We start from the raw sequence: 20,879 nt of genomic DNA, 5'->3' as shown, positions 1-20,879 counted from the left end.
TGAGTTAAGTGTGAATGCATTTAGCTGTGTTAAAAGGTGGAATTACAGAGGAAATTTGTGAGGACGTGAAGAAATTAACACTGCTTGTCTGCATCACTATTGTGGGCCAATAGGTCTTGAGCACAGTATCATATTGTGCAGTGATGTTGGAACAGGAAGGGCCCATCCCCAAACTGTTCCCATGAAGTAGACTAGGGTAAAGAGGAGTTTAATGGGGAAACAAAGAAGCAGACAGACAACACTGATGGCTGTACCTAGAAGTCATTAAATTCCTGGATCTTAGTCTTTATACAAGACATCCAAAATCCAAGACACTCAGACTCCTCGTTCAGTCTCTTGAGAGCCCCGATCAGAGCCTCCATTGACTGCGTTAAGATCACAGCATCGTCAGCAAAGTCAAGATCGGTAAATCTTTCTTCACTAACGGATGCCCCACAGCTGCTGGACCCCACCACCCTGCCCAGTACCCAGTCCATACATGCATTGAACAGAGTAGTAGCAAGAACATAACCCTAAAGAACCCCAAAATCAACAGGGAAGAACGCAGAGGTTTTCCCTCCACTCTGCATAGCACTCACAGTACCAGTGTACAGGCAGGCCATGACATACAGCAACTTTTGGGGGATTCCGCAAAGTCTTAGAATGTCCCACAGGGCAATTTTATGAAAATCGACAAAAGTTGCAAAGAAGCTCTGCCCTTATTCGCACTTGGGCTCGATGAGAACCCTCAGTGCTGGGATATGGTCGATGGTAGACTTCTTAGGCCTAAAACCAGACTGCTACGGTCGCTGACAGGCAAGCAAGTGATCACGGATGACCCTAGCAAGGACCTTACCTGGCACTGAGAGCAGTGTTATCCCCCTGTAGTTGCCGCAATCTAGGCGATCACCCTTCCCTTTCCAGATAGGGACTACAAGTCCCATTTTCCAGTCATTTGGGATGACGCCTGACTCCCAAATGGAAGCAAAGATTGCCTGCAATGCCAGGAGGACAGCCTTACCATCAGCCTGGAGAAGTTCACCCCGGATACCACACATCCCTGTGGCCTTCCCTCCCCCCAGCTGATTCACCACCAGTGCAATCTTAGTGAGATTAGGTGGTTCACAGCTGATCAGAGGATCAGCTTCGAGAACCGTAGACCCAGAGATGTCCAACATCCTAGCTGTAGAGTCAACTTTACACAACTGCTCAAAGTAGCCCAGCGGGTCACAACTGCAGTGTCATCCGTAAGGACCGTTCCATCACCCTTCCTGAACGCAAGTCTCCGAGGAACAGATTCAGATCTATGTAATGCTTCGATTCCTGTAAGCAGGAGCCATGTGGCCGACAGGGATCAGGGGAAAACACAAAGATTGACAACACGAGGGATGGGATGACCAGCAATGCCTGCTTGGCAAACAGGGAAGGGACACAGAGTGGAACAACAGGAGCTGACACTGACAACCCAGGACATAAGCACCGTCATGCAGCACCAGCTGTATAAATTTAAACTAAAATGAGTGAAATCTGATTTGTCGTTGGAGGCTCCTCCCATGTTTGTGAACATTTAGCCACACTCAACCATTGACACACTGTGCAAAGGAATGTGGGAATTCCTTTGTTCCACCAGGTGATAAGGTCCTCCACTTTGGTGGGTTTCTATATTTCTCTTATGTGAGAACATGCTGCTTTAAGGTTGAGAGTATTGTATTCATCATACTGTGACCATTCAAACGAGACCAAACCTGGGTGTATGTGTCCCTAATGTTAGTCTGGGGTAATACCTCCTGTGTTCATGTGAGTTAGCAAGTGTAGGATGCATCAGTGTCATGAGACAGCCAGGCCTTGTCGCTGGAATTTGGCTGCGAGGTTCTGGCTGCCCTGTGGGGGTGAGGTGCCCCTTTTTATGTGGTGATCTGGGGCCTCATGTATAACGATGTGCGTAGAATTCACACTAAAACATGGCGTACGGACAAAACTAGGAATGTGCGTACGCAAGAAAAAATCGAGATGGACAAAACTGTGCGTAAGCACAGATCTATGCACATTCCCTTTATAAATCTCAATGAGCGTGAAATTTTACGCACGTGAACGAGCCCACAGCCACCCCCCAACCTGCCTATGATTATGTATATTTGCATATGTACATCTGTATAATGGTCATGTTAACAGAAATTGAGAAAAGAAAAGTGATATTATTTGGTGGTTTAAGTAGTGGCATCAGCAATAAACGAATGTTGACGGAGTGGCACAGCATGGCGGAGTCAGTTTAAAGTGTTGGTTCTGAAATTTCGCACGGTGGCCAAAATTAAAAAGAAGTGGCAGGACATTAAACTCGCTGTGAAAAAACGAGTGGCCGCTCACCATAAGAGTCTTAACAGCACAGGCGGAGGCAATGGAATTCCCGGTCTCACACCCTTTCAGCAACGAGTTGCTGCCATGATTGGGGACACACTTTTATCAGGTGAGGGGGACGCCGATGTCATCGCGGGTGAGGTTTTCTCGTATCATACTTGTTTGAATTACTTGAATGTTTATGAATAACACGTAGGGCGCAGATGCGGTGTTACTTTTGATTATTCTGTTTGTTTATTCTTACAGGCAATAGTACAAGAGGTGCCCCCAGTGCCGAGGACGAAACAGGTGGTGATGGTGCTGCTGTGCCGAGCACATCTTTGGGCGCTGGCTGCACACATTCCCGTGCCTCAGAACTGCCCTACAGTGCGCTCCACCACCGCCCGAGCCTGAGAATTGCTGTCATTATAACGCCGCTCTTCTTCATTCTGTGGGTTTGCGGTCGGCGTGAGAAGTCACGACTTCAGTGGGTACCCACTGTCCCCTAAGGAGTTGTCAAATGGTTAAATCAAACAAAGTTACAATATTGGGCCAAATTATAAAATGGGAAAAATCTTCTCACCAAGCAGCCAGCCATTACGTACCATCCTGTTTCCAACACTACTGTTTCTTAGAATGAACGAATTATGGGTTGAGCCAGGCCATCTAGCAACAACATTAATGCAGGGGCGTCAGAAGCATTTTGAATGTGGGGGTTACACACTGGCATAAAACTAATATTTTTTGTTAAATGTGGGGGGATCCAAACGAATAATTATGAAATGTGAGGGGGACATGTGCGCGCAGTCGATGGCTCCGATTACATTGGGAAAACCAGACATCGCTGCAAATTGCGCTTTAATGTTTGCCTGTTCAACCACAGTGTGAGGAAATTTTATATATCTGGATGACAAGCGGATTATGCTGTTCCATACAGCTGGCATGGTGCGACTTGGTGTTGACTGAGAAATACCTGATCAGTCCGCAAGTTCTTGCTGAAAAGTACCTGTGGCTAAGAACCCACGAGTGGACAGAACTTGTAAAGGAACAGGTATAGCGCAATTCCTCATCGTCTGCCTTTGTAATGCTGGCCCCAGTTCAGCACACAGCTCCAAATGGATTGCTCTTAGAAATCTGAATCAACTTAGAAGCCAGTCATCATCATGGGCCAAGAAATCACTATGATTCCTGAATACACGCTCTCTTCTAATTCTTCCATAAGTTATGTCTTCCAATAACGTAAGAACTGTCATGGTAGTTGTAATAGTTCAGTCATTTTCTGCACTGTTTTATTGTTACAAATTGATTAAAATCAGGTGCCAAACATTTGTAAACAACATGCAATTAATGTCAGTGTATTGGATAAAGTCAGCGTCATGATTGTGAGTTTAATAGGGAAACCACTGTAGCAATGACTTGCCACTGGGTGCCGTCCGTTTACAAAACCAAGCAGAAACATGCGTACACCGTGTCTGGAGCTGCCGTGAGAATGTGCATAGCGCTACGCCAAGTTTTGTTTTTATACATCTTGACGTGAAACGGACGTACGCAACACTTTTGTGCGTATGCATCGTTTATACGTGAGGCCCCTGGTGATTTGAGTCCAGTCTTATTGGAGCTGGTGGACCTTTGCCTTAGGACACTTGGTGAAACTTTGCAGGCTTGTCAGAGGTCAGACCAGCAAGGCCTGTGGCCTTATAACCTTTCTTACATGAGAGAGCAGTGATGAGAGTACAGATTTTCAGAAGCATGTTGTCAGTGTGTGGAGTGCAGAGTCCTCACTGTCCAGCTGAGATATGAGCAGGTCACAGTATGAGGAGAGAGGCAGCATCAGGGCCCAGATTTAAGAGGGGGATGGAGAGGGCGGGGCCTCTGCTCTTAGCCAATCAGAGATGCAGTCAGTATCAGAAACAGCCAGCTGTATGAAAGTTGTTTGAACTGGCACATCAAATCATCCAGGATGTCCTCTGCAATAATAAGTTTTTTAGGTATAAAGTAACCCTACAGTAATAATTACTATCTACAGTGATCATTTGCAACTTTTATGAGCACCACCTATAATTATACAGATTATCATGCTATACAACCTCACAGCAGCATCATCAGGAACCTGCAGGCTGCTGCCAGAAAAGGTCCCGTCTCTCTCAGCCCTGAAAGGAGCTCATCTCACTCCCTTATTTACATAGAGACAGAAATAGCATTTAAAGACTCAGCAGATGTTTCTCAGTTTCAGGTTCAGGGCAGCCGTCTTGTTCCGCATGACATCAGCAGCAGGACTCGCATGGCTGATAGAGCAGTAAAAACGCATTCAAGCAGATCATTCAAAGGTCATTTGTTAGCCTGTCATTTTTCTAACAGTACTTGTGTCAACCGCTCATTCTGTTTTAATCACAATAAGTTTCAAAAACTGCATCTTTGTGGAGAAAATTTTGTTGTACCATAACTGTGTTACATGTTATTGTTAAGATAACAGTTTAATTGAACCATTTTCTAAGATGAGTAAAAGACAGAAATAGATCATTTTATTTGTAGACACTGCCATGTAGGACCAAAATGTGTTATAAAACTAATTCTCTGAGATTCAGAAAATTCTGACTGTGTAGCCTGTTCACATGCTCCTGATCAGTAAGTACAATGAAAGGGTTAAGTTTTACCCAGCATTGCTTAAAACATAAAAGATTAATTTTTATACTTTTGTGAGGTGTTATAATTATACCTTAAAATAAGTTTGTTTCCTTAATGACTCTAAAACTGTTTAGCAAAACTAAACCTTTCCGTTATTGATAAAAGAACATAATTCAAAAACATTATAGCATTTTGTGGTTCATTATTATTTACGACACTCCAACTTTAATGAAAATGAGCAGCACATGTAAAAGCACTGTTTCTTTTAAATGCCATGCTTTTTATTAAATTGCCAGTTTTGGATCAAGTACATCAACACAGAAACATACAACTCTCATAATACAGAAAATAATCAAAAATTTGTCTTATTATTCAAGCATATTAACCTCAACAGCTCTTTGTAAAACACTGGAAGTTTGACTACAGAAAATAAAGGAGCCACAGAAACCAGGGGCCGGGCTGGAAATGAACAAAAGGCAAATGAAGATGCACTTTTCACTCGGCACAGTTGCTCTTCTTTATCACTGCCTCTGTGGATTTAGCCCCCTGTGTCGCTCTGCAGGTAAAGACGCCGTCGCTGTCCCACTCTGAGGGCTTCACACTCAGGAAGCTGCTCAGACCAAAGGTTTTATCTGCCTGCTGTGTAGCAGAGCTGGTGAAAACTCCATCGGTTAGTGGGCTCCCGTTGTACGTCCAGCTGACGTCGGCAAATGCAGCAGACATCTTAGCCAGGCAAACCAGTGTGGCTTTACCTGTCTTGAGCTCCTCGCTGGATGGAGGGAGGAGACTCAGTGAGGGAGCCTCCAGGGAGGGGTCTGGATAAGGGAGGAGAGCCAGCAAATGTATAGATTACAAATCAATGGCGATTAATTTAGATCCAGTGTAGGATTTGATATTTTATATTGTTGGTCCAATACACAATTACAGTAAAATGACATTAAATAACTCCTAATTTTCATTCAAGTAACATTAAGCCATTCTTGTACTGGTCAAAAGTTTGGTAATGTAATAATAGGTAATAAAATGTAAAGAAACATATATTTTTTTAAATAAAACCAATTTAAATCATTTAAAATTATTAATGTGCAGTTACTGAAGTTGCCATGGATATTTTTGAAAAGAAATCATTAAATATTACATTATTTACAAAACTTATAACAACCACATCTTTTAAAATGGCATATGGTACAACAGAGACAGTACTGTATATATTGTATGATTAAGCATTTTGACATGCAATAACTATATGAATATGTTTAGCATATTTGAAGATCTATTTTTTACAGTATGATTTAAAAATAACAGTCCAGTTGAAAGTCCTGTTTAGGAACACCAGCTTTGGCAAAAAAATAAATAAATAAATAAATAAAATAAAACAACTCAGGTCCTACTGTCTAAGTTTCAAAATACTGTTTCTTCCCTATTTCTCTCCTCCCTGATATAAACAGATAAACTCTACTTACAACTTTTTAATATACTATGTCTAAACTCATATTCAAGAAATTCAGACAGTTTTCATCAGCATGAATGTACAGTATCTAGCCACTTTCTTAACTGTATGTCTAAAAATAAAATTAAGCACTATAGAGGCAGATTATAACTTGCTTAATATAAAACAACATCTGCTGTGAGTATTTTACTAAATATTTAGGTAAGAGAAGCAGAGCAGATGGGAATGGAGAGGTACTTACCACTGACGATCAGTTTAGTGCCTTGTCCGAATACCACAGTGCTACAGGTCTCATACCCACCCGTACAAAAACTGCTCTTCACTTTCTGTACAGAGAGGAAGGAACTGAGAGACCCTGCTCCTCTTCATCCAGTTTTTGCACGTTTTTACTTTCACTTTAATTGAGTATTATTTGTGTAGTGCATTTTGACAACATTACATTGCTTCAAAGTGCTTTATATTGTCTCTGCCCAAAGCACCCAGTGAGCAAGCCAGAGGTGACAGTGGCAAGGAAACCTCTATAGAAGGAAGAAACCTTGGGAGGAACCAGACTCAAAGGGGGGGGGGGGGGGGGGGTTCCATCCTCCAGGGACTGGCAGAGGAAATCAAGTGAACAAAATGAAAAAATCCTAATTTACATGGTCCAAATTTTAAGATTAGTGTGTAAATGTGGAGGGCAGGCAGGAGAGACATCACAAGCAGGGGGGGGGGGGGGGGGGGGCAGGCCAGATGGACATCATAGGCAGTAGGGTAGGCAGGATATCTTGATTTTTAGGTCTCTAGGCAGCATGGAGGGGTGGGGTGGGGTAAAAAGCACATTATGCAAAGTAGGGGAGAATAGAGGCAGTGCAAACAGGTGAGTACAATATGTAAGGAGGGAGAGGCAGGTGAGAACACAGGCATGGGGAGTCCCTGAACAGCAGCACTCCAATTCCACAAGGGGGTGTGAATCCAATGGCACCGATTCACACCCAGCTCTGCACCTCACACTATAGGTCTAAAGTGGGGTGAGCAGTTAGCTAGACCTAAAACTAGTGTCCTTATAAACTAGACTAAATAAGTGTAGTTTTACTCTAAACTTGAATATTCAGAGTGAGCCTGAATCTTGCACATCCTCTCAGAGTTTATTCCACAGCTGTGGAGCTCTGTAGAAGAATGCTCTGCAGCCTATTATAGGTCAAAGCAGGCGAGGATGGTTATAAAAAAACAGTACTTCTCTAAGATATTCTGGTGCAAGGCTATTCAGTGTTTTATAAATTAATAGCATTATCTTGTAATCCATCTGAGACTTAACTGGACAGCAGTGAAAGAAGCATAGAGCAGAGCTAATATGATCATATTTTTAGTTCACAATGAATTGCTATCAGATCTGTTGACAAATTACATATTTGTTAAATATAAAAATGCATTTCCCTCCTCAGTTTCCCATTCATCTAACTGACCTAATGTAGTGATAATTAGCCTATAAGGATCCAGATAAGCCAGATCTGGAAGCCCTACTGAATCTACACTTCACCATATATTGACCTTCACTATGAGCGTGAAGAATTCCCCACAAGGATTCCACAAGAACACTATGCTGCTATCAAACTAATTGTCTAAGGCTCTGGGACTCCACCATACCAATATGAAAGCCATCATTACCAAAAGAACATTTGGCATAGTGGTGAATCTTCCAAGGAAAGGCTAATCTGAAAGGATGTCTCTAAAGACCCAGTAACAATTCATTCAATATTGGCACAAAAGATCTCAGAGAAAGAGGGAATGAACTGTAGGCTTCTCTAAGGTTTCCTAAGATAAGGCTCATGACTCCACATTAAAAAAGAGAGAAAAGATAGAATTGAAGGGAGAGTAACAAGGTGGAAACCACTAGCTATCCAAGAGTAACTTATACTGTAAGTGCTCGTCTCATATTTGCAAAGATACACCTGAATGATCCTGAAGCTTTTTGGAATAATATCCTATGTTCTGTGGAGTACATTTTCATAGTGACAGATTATATGTTCTCAGTGATGGCGACTCCACTGCATTCTCGCCTCTATCAGCAGTATGTACCCCACCCCAGTGTGGGGTACATACTACACTGTAAAAAAAATCCGTAAAAATACAGAATAATTTACCGTGTTAATATGACAGAATTTTACGTATTATTGTTTTACAGGTGTTTTACCAGTATTTTCAGTTGCGCAGTGCATCCTGGGAGCAGGACCACCACGAAGCGCGAAAGTCGAAGGACGCAGGAGCCGTTTTTTATATGGTGGTCTTACACGCGGTCACACAAGTTTCACTCAGGTTCGGGGACTGAGGAAACCTTTCACATTTCTCTGGTAAAATTAAGATTTTTATTTAAGATTAAGTTTTTATTGAAATTGTTTCTGCCACGAGCAATACTTTTTTAGTTGTGAAGAGTTGTGCAGGTTGCATTAACTCGTGTCTGCCATTAACGTTACCAGAAAGGTAGTATTTAACGTTGGCGTTTATTATTCATATTCGCTTAATGACCGCGTTAGCCAGGTTTTTCCTTAATATTATTCACGGAGGAACGCTGCGTGCATCTGTGTAACTGTCCTCACTATTTTGCAAAGTGGGTCGTTTATGGCATATTGTTATAGTGATATTCTTGAGATGTAGCGATATATATATATATATATACTGTATATATATATATATATATATATATATATATTACATTCAGTATCTGTTCTGCGTCACCTGAGAGCTTTATACTTAAGGCATGGCATTTTTTTTTCTATTTGTCATTTATTTCCTCTAAGCCCCTCACATTCTTCTCTTTGTCCTGAAGCTTCTGAGTCTTTTTCCCCTTTTTATTTAACTTTTCTTGGGGAAAGATTAGATAAGACGGTCAGTTATGTTCACTTGTAATGTTTGTGACTTTAAATGCATCTCATTGACTGAATACCTGAAGCACTGCCGATCACACAGACATGTTAACAATGTTCATTTTAAATGTGGGTATAAAGATTGTGGAAAAAGATTTTTCTCATTTAACTCCTTTGCTGTTCATATGTCAAGAACACACAGAGAAACAAAGACCAGACAAACTTGGAATCAGAATGTGTCTGTACAGTTAAAGTGTTCATTGAATTTTTGTTGCAGAGAATATGCAGATGTTAAAGGGCTTGTGTCTCATTTGAGTGGCCACATACAAGAAGGTCTGGCTATAACTTGCCCCTTTGATGGATGTGCTAAGACCTTTAACCTAAAGACATCATTTTCATCTCATATTTCCAGATATCATAGGGGGTGGAATGTTATGCAGATTGCACCTGTTCATGTTTGCGAAGTTGCAGAACAGTCTTTTCCTGATGAGGGAGCACATATTGCAGGGAATGTACCTGAAGAAACTGATGTGATTGATGTAGAACAAAGTATGGATGTGGGGAGTGATAAAGTGCAAGCTAGCTACACAGAAAATCTAGCTCTGTTTTACTTGGGTTTGCAGGCAAAGTACTTGGTCCCAGCGTCCACTATTACAGAGATAGCAAATGAAATGAAAACTCTTCAGGATATTCAACAGGAGTATACAATGGCTGTACTCTCTCGAGAACTTGTACCATATGGTGTTCCAACAGAGACATTGACATGTCTTGGAAAGAGTACATACGAGCAGAGCCCTATGAACGAGGCATTGCATGCAAATGGTCCTTTATCTTCACACCATAGAAGGCTGCAGTATTACAAGACACACTTTAACTATGTTCAGCCTGTAGAAGTCACTCTTGGCTACAATGATAGTGGGCAGAAGAGGCACTATCATTACATTCCAATTCTGGAAAACCTCAGAGCAATGCTAAAAGAGACAAGTGCAGCTCAGCAGAGTGTAGCTCCTCTAATTGAAGATGGTATACTCCATGATTTCATGGATGGGTGTGTCATTAGATCTAATGCCATGTTTGCCTCCAATCCAGATTCTCTAAAGGTGATGCTTTTTCAAGATGCTTTTGAGGTGGCTAATCCTCTCGGATCTGCTAAGCAAAAGCACAAAGTTTTAGCTGTCTACTTCACTCTGGGAAATTTTCATCCTCACCAGCGATCAACTGTTGATCAGATGCAATTGGCACTGCTCTGTGCAGAGAAAGACTGTAAATATTTTGGAGTGGATAAAGTTTTCAGTGAGCTTGTGTCAGACTTATGTGACCTGGAGGTAAAGGGCATATCATTTGAGGATAAGATATATAAAGGTACTGTGGCATGCATAATGGGAGATAATCTGGGCTCCCACATGATTGGTGGCTTTACCGAAAATTTCAGCTGTGCTGACTATTTCTGCAGATTCTGTCTAGTCACCAGGAATGTATTTCAGTTCAGCCCTTTCACGGTTGCCACTCAGAGAGATCCTGCTGGTTATAATGAGTCTGTGCAGTTTTTGGAGGATCACCCTGAAGTCACAATGCACCAGGGCATTAAAGACAACAGTGTTTTCAACAAACTGTCGAATTTCCATGTGTGTCAGCCTGGACTGCCACCATGTCTAGCACATGACCTGTTTGAGGGAGTTGTTGATTATGATTTAGCAATGTATCTGCAGTTTTTAATTAAAAGACAAAAGTGGTTCAGTTACAAGTTACTAAATGACAGACTCAAATCATTTTCTGGTGAAAGCAATAACAAGCTAAATGCTGTTCCCTGTAATGGAACAAAGCTTGGAGGCCATGCAGCCCAAAACAGGTGGCTGTTGAAATTCTTGCCTATTTTAGTGCATGACAGAATTGTGGATGCTGACAATGCTGTGTGGCAGCTGGTACTTCTTCTCAGGGAGTTGGTTGAATTTGTCTGCGCACCTAGTCTTTCAGAGTCTCAGATTGCTTACATGAAGGTACTGATCGAAGAGTATGTGGAAATGAGGCAAGAGTTATTCCCACATGTAAATCTTAGACCAAAACATCACTATCTGCTTCACTATGCTGACTTGAGTTTGCAGTTTGGTCCACTCATACATACATGGACTATGCGCTTTGAGAGTAAGCATACTTATTTTAAAAGATGTATTAGGTCAAGCAAAAACTTCAGAAATGTGACTAAGTCACTTGCTGATAGACATCAGTTGTTTCAGGCATATCAGGCTCATGGCAGAATATTTGGGCCCCAGGTACAAGTTTCAGACTCCACTCGCTTTTATCCGGAGCTCTATGATGATGGCATAAGGGCAGCAGTTGCAGACTTTGGACTTACCTCATGTAACTCAGTCGTCACAGATAAGGTACACGTTAGAGGGACATCATATGCAAATGGAATGCTCGTTTTGCTGAGATATACTAAAGGGCAACTAGGGTTAGGGCAAATAGCGAGCATTTTTATCAAAAGTGAAACAACTGCCCTGCTTTTGGTGCGGGAAAAAACTGCCAACTGGGTGCCTGAGCTTGGAGTCTATGAAATTTCTAAAAATTGTTCAGATAAGCTCATTTGCAAAAATCTTGATGAGCTTATTGATTATGTTCCACTTTCCTTTTACCACAGAGGTGCAAGATTACTCATCCCACTTAAGCATATGCCACTATGGAGCATGTGAAAGAATTAGTTAAGAAAGCTCTGCCATTGCTCAGCAGTGATGTGATAGACTCGCTCATGGATAGACTCGAGATCATTGGAGTAAGTTGTGTAGATGACCTTAACTTTGTGAGGACTGAGGACGTTGATGGAATTCTGCCACCCATTCAATGTAGAAGACTAATTCAAGCTTTCACTGCTGGTAAGTTTTTCGTTTTTGAACCCTAATCCTTCTGCACTATATGGGCTGTATATCCTGTTTAACCATGGTCATTAACCTGCCCTAAATTCAACACATCAAAAGTAACATGTAGTTTCAATATCAATATTTTGCTTTCAATAACACTATTTCTTTTATTAATTTATTTTTATTTTTTTAATTAGTCTTTGTATATGTAAATTATTCACAGATTGGTTTGGGCATATGTAAACGATGGACTGGATTGTTATGACTTAAGTCCTACATCTTACTTTAACAGCGGATGTCATTCATTTTTGGTAATGTATGTTATCCAGAGTCTCAAGCCATACCTACTCCCACTGTGACACCTCTGCCACTGAATGTTCATCTCTCCCCAACATTACCTCCAACACCTGAGCCCACTGATAATTCATCATCCTGTGCAACATATGCTATACCATGGAACAAAATGCTCCCAAACCTCATGCTTGCCTTGAGTGAAAAGAAACGACCAAAGCCGAAAGAAAGAAGAGAGCTGGTTCGTATAGTTATTGATGATTTACTGGGTAAACAGCATGGAAGACCAGGAAGAGCAAAGCTTCGAGAGATTGCAAAGCAGATTGTACAGCAATATCCCTGCTCTTTCCAAGATAGAGATCTCAATGGAACAAATGTCATTGGATCAGGTTATGATAGTCTCTTTGTACAGCTGGAAAACAGAGTTGAAAATGTTCGAAGGCCATTAACCACCAGCTCAGCAAAGAGGCCAGCTGAGGATGAAGATGCATTGAGGAAAAAATCTACACATGCGGATCGCTACGGATGTGTGATGTGGCAGCCTGCTGTTGAAGGTACAGCAGAACTACAATCTAAACAAGATGAACTGAAAACAGCCTTCAAAACCAATGATCTTCCAGAGTCATCTATTCGAAAAATGATGGCTGAAACATACAGCATCCAGCGTGCAGCTATCAACCAAGGAAGCACAGTAGACACAATATTGATAGAGTGGCCCTTCCTTTTTGAAGCTGTTCACTTCTTTGATCACACATGTACCCTCCTTGGCTTTCCGGTGCAAACAAAGTTGGCAGAGGAATTGTCAAGAAAAGGAAAGAACATTAAAGACTTCCTTGAATCAAAAGGGGATCAAGTTGGTGAAGATCCACTACAGCTGATCTCTGGCATTGCAAAATTCTTCAAGGAAAATCCTGACTACCTTTTCTACCAAAATGAGGTAGGGTTAGACTTCTTACTGCCTTGTTTTACAGACATTCATCAAAACCTATTTATTTTTTATAATTGCTTGTACGTAATTAAACCCCAGATAATGACTAAGATACATCTTTATTTTTTCTTTTACAATATATTGTAATATAAAATGAAGTTGGATTATTTGCACATTAACATTTCTTCTATGATCTATGCTTTGGCAGCTACCCATGGTCCTTTCTTCACCTGCTTCTCACTTTCCCTGCTTTGTGAAATAGGGTTAGTTTAGGGATGCACTTGATTTGTTCAAAACATGAAATGAGTTGCCAAAGCAACTGGCAGTTGAAGCTATGGTTGGGTACTGAAACTCAATTCCAGTATGTAACCGGTGCCAATGTAAATGGTATGACAATGTGAATTTCTGTGTCTCTGAAATATAGCTGAGTTTCCATTACAGATTAGAATCAGTATATGTGCATAATCAGTTATTGTTGTATTACATCACAACTGATCTTTACAGAATATTCTAATTCTTAGTAATTATGAACCTACTGTACTTATATGGGAAACACTATAAACAGAAAATTCATAATGACATTCATAATATTTCTTTGACCCCCCCCCCCACCCCCCAACAACAGGACTCAACTGCTGCTGGACTGTGCAACCCAAGCACTCCCTGCATTCTTATCATGGGTTTGTAGTCTGTTACTTTCTCTCCACAACTAACTTACGATATATTTGCTTTTTTTTTTTTTAACAGAATGCACTGCAGACACCTGGACTTCTATAAATGGTTCAAATGTTTGCTTAAAAGTACAAATGAAAGAATATATTTTAAATTAAATTTTAAAAATTAGATTAAAAATATATCCAATATCAAAATAACTACACCTGCTACAGCTGGGAGTCTCCTCCGTCTTCTCCAACTGCATATTCCCCACTGTTTAGTTGATGCAAACAGTGCATTTTGGCAAAGTGAATTGAGTATACATAATTTAAACTATGTTTGGAGTGATTTTCTGAATTGGACAATGTCTGTCTTTGATTTGTCTTTATATTAAGGTGATGGGCGCTTCAAGATTGTAGTAGATAATGAAGTTGTCAACGATCACATCAGCTCCCCCATTGTCGCCTTGAGCTATGCCTTTTCTTTGTTTTATGTCTGTAACATAAAATATCCCAAACAAATGTCACTTACCCTGGAATTCATACAAAGGTAAGCAAAACACATTTTGAAATGTTGTTGATTGAGCATATTTTTGTCGCTGTTTATTGCATATATGACATTGTGGAATTCTGCTTTCCTCGAGATTAAATGTATTGTGTTGAAATGCATTGATAAAACAGGGCTACAGAGTGTGACCAATTTAGGCACATTTGCACCCAAAATCTGCATATGCAACAACATACAGTATATGTGTGCATTTAAATTGATTAGCTGGTCAAAATGAGTCCAATCACAAGGAGGAGGTGATTAGCTGCTGATTCTTTCTTCAGTTTAGTCAGGAAGCTGCATATCACTGAACAGCATGAAAAACACGGTTGTGAGTACTAGCCAATAGCTGACACGCTAAAGGTCTTAAAGGACCTCCCACTGATCTCAGCTCAATGACTATAGCGATGCCATGCTGAGTTGAACCATAGCGACCACATCTCAGACCCCCACCTACAAGTGTTGCAGTTCAGAATGATTTGCTAAACTAATAAACCTGATGACTGACGTCCACTAGGTCTTTTCGGCAGGTGTTTCGTTGGTGAATCACATCTATCAGTCGTTTAGTCTTGATAAGATGCTAAACAGTAACCCTGACTGATATTCAGAATGGCAGAGAGATGCACGGGAATGGTGGCAGTGGTAATTCCACTGAAATCAGCTGTTCTCTGAAGGAACAGTAAACAAATTAAAACACTCCCCATGTGAACAAATTGATCAACAAATTGAGCAGAACTGTAATCAAACCATGTTCTTTCCAATAGTAAAGTGTTGTTAAAATCTTATCTAGCTCTGATTTAAAGGAACCCAGAGTTTTAGCTTGCATTACACTAGCAGGAAGACTATTCCATACTCTAACTACATGCTGTGTAAAGAAGTGTTTTCTCAAATTCAGTTTAAAGTGATCTCCCGCTAATTTCCACCTACAGTATGGCCACGAGTTCTAGTATTTAAACTAATATTAAAGTAGCCATGTCTTAAGCTACACAGGAATGGGGCAGAGATGGACGGAGATCTAACACTACTACTGGGTTTGTGTTTCAGATGCTCATGTGGCACAGTAGTGGCATGAAACTCTGATTTAAAAATTCTGCATTAAAGTGTTGTTCTACGCTAGTTCAGAATGCAGCCATGAGACACTGGAAGTTATACTGTATGGCCCCAGCAGTTCCTGCACTGCGTTACAGTTATACATGAACACTGACGGAGATACTGTGGTGACTTATGGTGCTGTGGCCCTGAAAATGGATAATTTGTTTTTATAATACAACAATTTTTTTAGAACTAATATTGTTAATTGTATTGACTAATTATTGCAGCCCTAATTCCAATTGTCATGAAGTAGATGAGTACTTTTACATCTCATATTAGTCTGTATGCTACTACGTAGTTCAAGATCATTAATTTAATTGTGTTTAGTTATTTTTTTTTCTATTTTTTGCAGAGTTCTCATTGGAATAAATCCCGAACGAGGAACAAAGTCAGAAAAAAAGGGAACAAAGCAGCAGCACATTCCACCTAGACTGCTGAAATTCCTCTACGAACTGAATAATTTTGAAAGTCAGTGGAAAATTTGAGTTCAAAGCTAGTTAAATCGACTGGTTTAGTTTGTTGTTTTAATGCTTCTAGTGGTGCTTTGCATTGTCAACATGTTATGTGGCATTACTGTGGCATTTTTAATGTGCAATATGTTTACATGAGTTACAGATGTTTACTTGAAAAAAGTTTCCCTGAAGAAATAAACTTGTTACTTTGTATATATTGTGTTGGATTTATTTGATAATGTGGTTGTATTATGTGTTTATACATTCAAATGTGATTCATATATTGTTAATTTATTGTGTTTTAGCATTGTTTTAAGAGTGGAAGAGAATATGTATTCACCAGCAAATATACAGTAGGTTAATAGCTTTGCATTTCAACTTGACAATGGTGACTTATTTCATCATTAAAAACTTTGGCTTAAAGATTGACGTCTGTGAATGGTACAGATGATATACTGTAAATCTAGAGAATTTTCCGCTTTAGGATTAATGGAAGTGTCTGTGAATGGTACAGAAGATACACTGTTAATCTACAGAATTTTCCGCTTTATGATTAATGGAAGTGTCTGTAAATGGTACAGAAGATACACTGTTAATCTACAGAATTTTCCGCTTTAGGAGTTACGGAAGTGTCTGAATGGTACAGAAGACATACTGTAAATCTACAGAATTTTCCGCTTTAGGATTTACGGAAGTGTCTGAATGGTACAGAAGACATACTGTAAATCTACAGGATTTTCCGCTTTAGGATTTACGGAAATCTTCATAAAATCAACAGATAATGTACTGGTAATTTTCTGCCAGTACATTATCCGTTTTTTTACGGATTTTTTTTTTACAGTGTAGAGGTGTAACGATGCGTATTCGTATTGAACCGTTCGGTACGAGGCTTTCGGTTCAGTACGCATTACAAACCGAACGATTCAGAAAAATACTTTTATCTCGCTGGAGTCGACGGCATCGTCAGCGATGCCAAGCATTTTTCTTGTCTATTTCAGTTCATAACTCGCTGAAATGTTATTATAGAAACATGAAAAAAACGCTGACTAAATCCGTAATCGGTCTTCTTTTCAAAACGTCCATTGTCGGAAGTATTAAAGTTTTTAAAATTAGGTTAAATCGGCAAGAAAGTAAACCATGTCACCTTACTTTGTTTTACCTGCATCGGGGGCGTGTATAGTACGGTACCGCTCTCACCCGAAGATCGCTATTCTAAATAGCCGTATTAGCGCATATTCAAATCGCATTCGCAGAAACATTCCAGTCAGAGCCATAAAAAGTGGGGAGGGACGTGGCCAGGTGACAATGGCTCATTCATACTCAGGAAAGTTGCTACATATTCAATGAAAGGAGCCAGAAATTGTGACATGAGTTCGGTTTTTCTTATTTATTTATCCAACTGAATGTTACTATACCATTTAGTCATCTTCATGTAGCCAAGACTTTGTTGATCAGATATCTTGGATCAAAACAAACTGCCAGCATTGCTTACTATGTACTTTGATAATGTGTCTGCAATTATTCCAAGCTGCATTTTGCGATGTCTATACTTTGATGTCAAATTACAAACTTAACACAAATCTGACATATTTACAAAGTACACTAAGATAAAGATGAGTTTAATGCCAAAACAAATATATAAGAAATAATTTATTTGCCATGAATTAAGTTTATGATATTGAATGAAATGTGTGATCATGCCCCAGTCAGTGAAAGTGTGTTCCCTACCCCTAGACTCCAGAGGGTTATATTTGAAAAAAATAAAAGAGAATAAAGTGTGTAAAATATAATGTTTTCAGTGCTACTACGCTCAACAAGGCAGCCCAAACGACGTGACAGGCAACATGCTGACTGCCCCTCCCACCCCCAAACACTACTCCAGTCATTCAGGCATTTGCTGCACTAGCTCGTTGCAAAATGGCTAGTAACGTTAATGCAAGTATCAGAACAGAAATAGAGGATTCTCCTATAACCAACAGGTCTGGAGTTTGGGAGCACTTTGGTTTCCCTGTAAGTTATGAGGGTGATGGCAAGAGAGTGGTGGATAAAATGTGGACACACTCATCTTAAAAAATCACCTTAAAAATTGTTTGAAACTGAGTTCCATATAAAAACAAAATTGTTCTTTTCTTTCTATTAGTTTATAACAAAATTACATTACATTTTTTTTATCAGGAGCTTTTTGGTTTTGGTTATAAAGGAGGTTTTGTTTTATTTGCTGCTAAAAAGAAACCTCAGAAGATGGATGAAGAATAGCTTCATCATTGTTTAAAGTAAAAGAAAAAAACAAGATCATACTTTTTTGATGTTTTAATAAATAAAAAAGTGAAAAAAAATCAAAGAAATTATCTGGCAGTTTTTTTTATTTTTGCTGTATCGAAAACATACCGAACCATGACACCACTGTGTCGTATCGAACCGAACCGTGATTTTTGTGAGCCGTTACACCCCTAGTACATACTGCTCTTAGGAACTAAGTAGCTTATAAGCTGTGTACGTATAGTAAATATCTCTCACTGTATGGAACTGTAATTAAAACCGGCATAGGTGACAAACATCAAAAATCAGAACATAAAGGTACATAAGGCCATCCCCTCTCAAGGGATCCCTATGAATAGCTTTGAAATCCCCCTCTTCCCCACCCTCTCCCAACATAATTGAACTGCACATTAAATTAAACTTTGCACCTCAAATACACCCCACAAGAAAACTGTTGGTCCGTGAACCATCGACTGTCAGTTGACCCACCTATTTGACCTGATAGCATCATTCAATCAAAGGAAACATGACCATCTAGTATATAACACATGTAGACATAGGATAATAATACCAATAATAAAAATAATAATGAAAGACAAACCATTGGCTACAGAGCACACCCCATTACCGATTATAAATTACATCCTTGGAAAAAATCAAAACAAATACAGTATAACAATCATATACTACAATAAATCTAACTAACCTGCTATTCAAATGTAATTCAGTCCCAAAACTTCTCATGTAATCCATCGCCTGCTTCAGTTTATCAAAGTGCCTGCCTCCCGCCTTACCCTCAATCCTCAGGTCACCTGGTACAACAGGGTGACCTTGAAATTCTGTGTGGAGAGCCTTCCTACATTCCCTCAACTGTTCCCACTTCATTTGTGTAGCTCTAGGAAATCATAAATCGCTTGTATCCCCAAAGCAGATCTCCTTTATTCTGAGGTGCTCACAAAATCAACCCGAATGCAGGAACCGAACCAGGATGGTCCGCAGCCTCTCCCCTGAATTAGGCCTTGGTGTGGGAGCCCAGTGGGCTCACTCAGTCTCAGGTAGGTTCGCAGTATCATCCCAGCCAAGGACAGATTTTAATAACCGATCAATAAACTCTGCCATATGGTGCTAACCACCACGCCACCATGCCACCTCTTGTTATTATTATTATTATTATTTATTACTGTATAATGTTATTTGTTATTATACGATCTGTGTTATTAAATTTTATTAAACAATGCACAATCTTTATTTCCTTTCCCTGGCAGTAGTGGTGTGCAGGTGGGTGTGACACTGGCAGTGAAGTTTGCCTTGGGCACCACATGGGCTTCCACCGGTCCTGATGGCAGTTATTACTCTAACTGCATTAAGAATGGTTGTGATTAACTTTAAGTGAAATAATATTCTGTCAGCATTAGTAGTAAAGCAGAAGTGAAACTGGCAGGTTTTTGTCATTGTGTGAATCACTGTGATACCATTTCACTGGGAGAGCTAAACCATTTCTTACAGTAATACACAGCAGAGTCGTCCACCTCCACGCTGCTTATTACTAACTGATAATCTGTGTTAGACTGGGCTCTGGAGGTGAAGCGGCTGGAGGAGAATCCACTTCCATATGTGGGAGAGCTATCAGTACGGTAGTAATACAGGACGAATTGGGGAGCTCCTCCTGGGACCTGCTTGTACCAGTGAATACGATAGCCATCATCTTCAGGTTTCTGACAGTGCAAGGTGGCCGTTTCTCCTTTACTCAGAGTCAGTAAGGAGGGTTTTTGAGTGACAATCCTTTGGCCACTGATATCTGGGAAGGCAAAAAACACAAGGAAAGAAATACAAAGTAATGTACAAATAACACACTGAACAAGTAAAATAAACAGAGAGGAGGCGTGTTTCTTACATGCCAGAGCTGTGATGAAGGTGCACAGAGTGAACAGCATGATGTCAGTCTGTGATCCGTGAGCAGACTGGAGTGTGAGGGGCAGGGAGGCTGCAGCCCACAGATATATGGGGATGTTGGTGACATCAGGGGGAGGAGCTTCTGTTCTCAACCAATCAGAGATGCTATGTACAGTTCACACCCCCAACTTCTGGCTGCAAGAAGAAGTAAAAACTATCATCCATCCATCCATTGTTCTTTAAGGCTCCATTCACACTGCAGGGCTTAATGCTCAATTCTGATTTCCTGCTCAGATCGGATTTTTTTTGTTTGCCTGTTCACATTACCCTTTTTAATGTGGGCAATATCAGATTTCAATGTGAACGGTTCACTATACTGAACTGGCCCACGTGCGCACAAAACAACAAAGACGTCACTTTATTGATTCGAAAACTGCCCGGTTACGATATGAACCATCCAGGTTTCCCGGAACAGATTTATCTCCCCAAATACTTATTAAATCCAGCACCTCGCTGTCCCTCCACTGACCAACTTCTGTGTTCTCCTCCATGTTTGGCACTCTGACGGGGACATGTGGTGACTTCCGCCTGCGCAGAATTGTGACGAACGTCGATCGAGAGTGTCGTAAAAGTCGCATGAATTCCGATTTCGCTGTTCAGACTGAGGTCGCGTTGCAAAAA

General features: G+C 40.3%; 1 protein-coding gene and 1 long non-coding RNA gene across 4 annotated transcripts; one reads left to right on the top strand and one right to left on the bottom strand.

The window, feature by feature from the left end:
* Positions 1-5,197: 5,197 nt before the first annotated feature.
* Positions 5,198-20,273, bottom strand: LOC111838286 (immunoglobulin lambda-1 light chain-like). Its single transcript, XM_072705013.1, has 4 exons — positions 20,200-20,273; positions 19,778-20,103; positions 6,630-6,678; positions 5,198-5,753 (listed from the first exon to the last, which is right to left on the bottom strand). Exons 1-4 carry the CDS (start codon positions 20,237-20,239, stop codon positions 5,434-5,436), a joined length of 735 nt encoding a protein of 244 aa, XP_072561114.1. The 5' UTR covers positions 20,240-20,273; the 3' UTR covers positions 5,198-5,433.
* LOC111843326 (uncharacterized) lies at positions 8,499-16,259 on the top strand. 3 transcript variants are annotated; one of them, XR_011984758.1, is made up of 6 exons: positions 8,499-8,715; positions 11,867-12,098; positions 12,413-13,311; positions 13,928-13,982; positions 14,352-14,505; positions 15,947-16,259. It is a non-coding gene; the product is annotated as an uncharacterized lncRNA (long non-coding RNA). The 3 variants fall into 3 exon arrangements; XR_011984760.1 differs by having other exon boundaries at positions 15,547-16,259; XR_011984759.1 differs by having other exon boundaries at positions 12,376-13,311.
* Positions 20,274-20,879: the final 606 nt, after the last annotated feature.

Source organism: Paramormyrops kingsleyae, chromosome 22 (assembly GCF_048594095.1).
Source record: "Paramormyrops kingsleyae isolate MSU_618 chromosome 22, PKINGS_0.4, whole genome shotgun sequence".
In the NCBI taxonomy this organism is placed as follows: domain Eukaryota; kingdom Metazoa; phylum Chordata; class Actinopteri; order Osteoglossiformes; family Mormyridae; genus Paramormyrops; species Paramormyrops kingsleyae.
Note: the sequence above shows the minus strand (reverse complement) of the source record. Positions and strands in the feature narration are given on the sequence as shown.

What these genes read in the sequence shown, in the direction of transcription:
- LOC111838286 (XM_072705013.1), bottom strand. Translation starts at nt 20,239, where the DNA reads ATGCTGTTCACTCTGTGCACCTTCATCACAGCTCTGGCAT. An exon ending in TTAGCTCTCCCAGTGAAATG is followed by an intron (nt 6,679 to 19,777) that starts GTATCACAGTGA and finishes GGTGGGTATGAG; the next exon opens with ACCTGTAGCACTGTGGTATT. An exon ending in CACTAAACTGATCGTCAGTG is followed by an intron (nt 5,754 to 6,629) that starts GTAAGTACCTCT and finishes TCCCTTATCCAG; the next exon opens with ACCCCTCCCTGGAGGCTCCC.